General features: G+C 48.1%; 1 protein-coding gene across 1 annotated transcript; it reads left to right on the plus strand.

Annotated features, from left to right (window-relative positions):
- The first annotated feature begins 2,847 nt into the window (after window positions 1-2,847).
- Window positions 2,848-3,318, plus strand: LOC138355571 (submandibular gland secretory Glx-rich protein CB-like). The gene has a single exon (XM_069310863.1). It carries the CDS (start codon window positions 2,848-2,850, stop codon window positions 3,316-3,318), a length of 471 nt encoding a protein of 156 aa, XP_069166964.1.
- The last annotated feature ends 2,081 nt before the right edge of the window (window positions 3,319-5,399 follow it).

The raw sequence follows: 5,399 nt of genomic DNA on the forward strand, positions 1-5,399 counted from the left end.
ATGTAACAGTCACGGAAAAGAGAGGAGGCTTCCACACTGCAGTCTACACTAAGGAAACAAACATAGGAATGTGCCTCAATGCCAACAGTAACTGCCCAGACAGGTACAAGAGGAGTGTTGTCAATGCATATGTCGACCGTGCTCTCAGCCACAGCTCAGGATGGAAGGAAGTCGATGAAGAACTCTGTAGGGTAAGGCAGGTCCTAGTCAACAACGGCTTCTCTAACGGTTTCGTTGAAGACACCATAAAAAGAAAAGTGAAACGCCATGCAACCTCTGAAGAGTCAACCAACACAACACTTGTACCCCCTATTAGACTATTTTACAGGAACTTCTTTTCCACAGCTCATAAAACGGAGGAAAGGGTCCTGAAAGATATTGTTGATAAGAACGTTATCCCTACAGACAAAAAACAGAAAATACAATTGACGATTTATTATAAAACCAAAAAAAACGCCAATCTTCTCATGAAAAACTCCCCAGACCACAAAGCAAAACGCTTTGAAGGAGACCAACGTCGTCTATGCCTTTAAATGCCCACTTGGGGACTGTAAGCCCCAAAGAACTCAGTTTATAGGCAAGACAACAGCGTCTCTTTCCAGGCGACTAGCAATGCATAAGCAACAGGGCGTCATCAAGGAACATATAATCTCTTCTCACAACCAGACCATCACCAGAGAAATCTTAACAAACAACACAGAAATCATCGATGGGTACAGCGATAGCAGGCGGCTCGACATCAGCGAGGCACTACACATCAAAAAGTCAACACCAGCAATCAACAGCCAATTAATGCACAACTATATTCTACCCACTTCAATTCATCCTAGGGCCAATAGGCCTCTGCAGTTACTTCCATTCTCATGTACCCACCTCACCCAATACCCACCTCACCCAAACCAATAAAAAGCGAGTGGATATGTCAAATGTTTCATACACAGTGCATCAAGCATATCATAAAATTATAGTTCATAAGTGTAGTGTTAAGTGTAAAGAAGTCTTTGAGAATGTAAGAAGCCTTTACGAAACACTTCTAAGCGTCAGACCATAATAAAAAATGAATTTTGGAGAATTGTTATTTTCATTACCACCGACAGTGTTAGAATTATTAATCTTACTTTTTCGGCCATATTCAACAACATATATATATATATATATATATATATATATATATATATATATATATATATATATATATATATATATATATATATATATATATATATATATATATATTTACTCTTGATATCGCTCAGATCTGTCCGCTAAGCTTAAGCCTATTGATATGGCAAGCAATCACAGCCGATGATTCATCCGACCAGTGAAAGCCTTCCATATGGACCTACCGGATTCGATTACGGTCTCTAGCTCCTTCGTTTGCGACCCGTCGTCCGTTGGGCGTCGTCCGTGGGGCCTCGTCCGTATAGGGCCTCGTCCGTGGGACCTCGTTCGTGGGACCTCGTCCGTATAGGGCCTCGTCCGTGGGACCTCGTCCGTGGGACCTCGTCTATAGGACCTCGTCTATAGGACCTCGTCTATAGGACCTCGTCCGTATAGGGCCTCGTCCGTGGGACCTCGTTCGTGGGACCTCGTCTATAGGACTTCGTCCGTGGGACCTCGTTCGTGGTGCGTCGTCCGTGGGGCCTCGTTCGTGGGACCTCGTCCGTGGTGCCTCGTCCGTGGGACCTCGTCAGTGGGGCCTCGCCTGTTGGGCCGTATCAATCCCGCTCGGATTTTCTTTTGGACTATAATCACTGTCGCTTGACGTGTGAAGAGTCGTCCTCCTGTGGACCCGGGGTCGACTCTCGGGACTTCACGCCTAACTGTTCGGAAAATCGAACAGAATCGACGTTCGGCCGACACCTCGCGTGACCCGCCGTGAGGTCACGAGGGGTCGTCAGCACGTGCTGAGGTCACTGCCACTGTTTAGGTGCCTGTTGGGCTATTTGGCAAACTCTCTCTCTCTCTCTCTCTCTCTCTCTCTCTCTCTCTCTCTCTCTCTCTCTCTCTCTCTCTCTCTCCCTCTCTCATATTATGCTTTTTTACCCTTCATTTTCTTGTTCTATATCGACTCTGCAACCACAGTTACTTCCGTGGCTACCACCACCACTACCACCACCACCACTACCACCACCACCACTACCACCACCACCACCACCACTACCACCACCACCACCACCACTACCACCACCACCACCACCACCACCACCACCACCACCACCACCACCACCAGTACGCTGAGTATCTTTCTTGCTCTTGAATGCGAAATTTCCCATTTGCATCTCTTGTCTGAAGATTTACTGTTCGTATTGATAATTTGTTGGGACAATAAAACACTCGTATGGTGGGTGGCGGTGGTGGGTGGCGGTGGGTGGCGGTGGGTGGTAGTGGGTGGCGGTGGGTGGTGGTGGGTGGCGGTGGTGGGTGGCGGTGGTGGGTGGCGGTGGGTGGCGGTGGGTGGTAGTGGGTGGCGGTGGGTGGTGGTGGGTGGCGGTGGTGGGTGGCGGTGGTGGGTGGCGGTGGGTGGCGGTGGGTGGTAGTGGGTGGCGGTGGGTGGTGGTGGGTGGTGGTGGGTGGCGGTGGGTGGCGGTGGGTGGCGGTGGGTGGCGGTGGGTGGTGGTGGGTGGCGGTGGGTGGCGGTGGGTGGCGGTGGGTGGCATAGTGGGTGGTGGTGGGTGGCATAGTAATTATAGTAGTGTGGGAAGGTAGTGTGGACGCGGGTATTGTGATCATGGTAATGTACCATGCGACAAGACAGGCCCCAGAGCTGAGGGGCCAGACCTGCAAGGAGAAGCTAAGTGAACTCGCCCTCAAAGCGATGGAGAAAATCAAAACAAGAGAGATGTGATGGCGACTCATAAGGTAATGAGAAGATCTTTCCTCCGTGAGCGAAGAGACGCAGATGTGGAAGATCTGGGGAATCCGGTGGATGCTGGAAACACAGATGAGCCGGTGGATGCTGGAAACACAGATGAGCCGGTGGATGCTGGAAACACAGATGAGCCGGTGGATGCTGGAAACACAGATGAGCCGGTGGATGCTGGAAACACAGATGAGCCGGTGGATGCTGGAAACACAGATGAGCCGGTGGATGCTGGAAACACAGATGAGCCGGTGGATGCTGGAAACACAGATGAGCCGGTGGATGCTGGAAACACAGATGAGCCGGCGGATGCTGGAAACACAGATGAGCCGGCGGAACGCCAGAAAACACTACTCGATTCACAATCGGGGATCAGGGATTCGATTCCAGGCAGGACAGAAATGTTTGGGCACGTTTCCTTTCACCTAATGCACCTTTCACCTAGCAGTAAATAGGTACCCAAGAATTAGGCAACGGGTGTAGGACGACATCCTGATGAGTCAGAAATTTGACCTTTGACGGGGGGGGGGACCTCGATATGAACCTAATGTTTATATATATACACACAGGCTTCCTGTCTCCGACAAAACGAATTATTATTATATTCTGGTCGAGATGCTATGCGTGTTAGTGGCTTTGCAAGAATGTAAAAATACGAATCTTACGAAATCTTACCAATCCATTGTACCTTGTTGTGAATATATATTATTTTATTAATTTTTAATATTTTTATTATTTTTATTATTTTTTTTATTTTTATTTTTATTATTTTTATTATTTTTATTATTATTATTATTATTATTATTATTATTATTATTATTATTATTATTATAAAGAGATTTTCGAGGCGAGGTCAATAAGGAACTCCTAAAGGAAGCACAACGAGACGTATATATTAAGTCGACAAATCCACAGGGGCCGTGACGAGGACTCGAACCTGCGTCCGAGAGCATCCCAGACGCTGCCTTAATCGTCTGAGCTACGACATGGTCTAAAGAGTTGAAACTGAAGTTCTACTAATTTTTACTGCAATTGTGATTTCTGTCTGTTATGTATTAAGTCGTTTCATTAACGAGCTAGAGGGTTGGAGAACCAGAGCTAAAGCACGACCCAGCAAGCACATTTGGCGAGTAAAAACTATGTTCTCGAGCAGTGAACATTATAAGACCTTTACCATTAAAGTTTTTTCTTTATATGTCCGGACTGAGAGCTCAAAACTGGAAGCCATCAAAGATGTGGTTCCTGGAATATGTAACTCAATGCATTCAGAGTGAAGTAGAGGAAGGGGTTTACATAATCACTTCCGGGTTGGAATCCCTCTAAATGAGGTGATTTAGAATCCCTCTAAATCAGGTGATTAGTAAGGTGTTTTTTTATTTGGAACAAAAATTTAATTTCAGATTTTCGTTGTGCAGTCTTGACATGGAGATAGTGGGTGTTAGGTCAGGTGGCTACTCTGTACATTCATCTATGCTCTCTAGGGCTGGGGAAGTGCTTCCTTGGCAAGGTCAAGACTTCTTCACGTGGTACTGGTGGAAGGAAGTGCCGTGGAGAGGTGCAGGATGAGAGGATTAATGAAAAGCAAAGGATAGGGGAGGATTGGTGCAGAGGATTATCCTACGTCATGCTTATTCCTTTAATAAACCCTCAACTGTTTGTACATCACAACTGTCCAGATTATTTTGGGTGTTGGTGGAGTCGGGGACAAGCGCCTCTCCTGAATATAGTGACGAGTCCCCCTGCACAGGACCAGCATGATGATGAAGTTAATGATAATGAAGATAATGATGATAATGGTGAAGTTATTAAGCATTTGTACATCACGTCACTCGACTGTGTGTGGAAGCCAGATATGACGCTATCTTGGGATCCTGTTTACAGTGTCGATATGAATCATTATTTCCCCTTTTGTTGCTACAGCGGAATCCCAAGACAGCATCGCTTGACTGCCAGCGTGACTCTGTACCCGTGGTGCTGATCAGAGATGCTGTCAGGGAGACGTCGAGGATGGAGTCTGCTTGCTGATAAGAGAGAGAGGGAGAGCAACTCCATCTGTGTCGACGCAGCTGGAGACAATAGTGGTGTTATCTCACTGAGCCATCCCCCAGGACCTCATGATGGGATGGATGGGATGGATAGATCCCCCACGAAAGGGTTCCCACCGCTGTGAGTGATGCCCTGGCGGTGTTGTCGGGGCAGGTCAATGGTAGGCTTCGCTAATCAAACGAAACTCCGGTAAAAAGTAAGGTATGGGTGGCGCCTGGCATTGAAACACGCCTCGACCCTGGTGATGGGTGACGGGAGTCGACACACAGGATGTGGCCTGACCCCCCGTAGCCTCGACCCTGGTGATGGATGCCGGGGGTCGACACACAGGATGTGACCTGACCCCCCGTAGCCTCGACCCTGGTGATGGATGCCGGGGGTCGACACACAGGAAGTGGCCTGACCCCCCGTAGCCTCGACCCTGGTGATGGATGCCGGGGGTCGACACACAGGATGTGGCCTGACCCCCCGTAGCCTCGACCCTGGTGAT

Source organism: Procambarus clarkii, chromosome 6, assembly GCF_040958095.1.
Source record: "Procambarus clarkii isolate CNS0578487 chromosome 6, FALCON_Pclarkii_2.0, whole genome shotgun sequence".
Classification (NCBI taxonomy): Eukaryota; Metazoa; Arthropoda; class Malacostraca; order Decapoda; family Cambaridae; genus Procambarus; species Procambarus clarkii.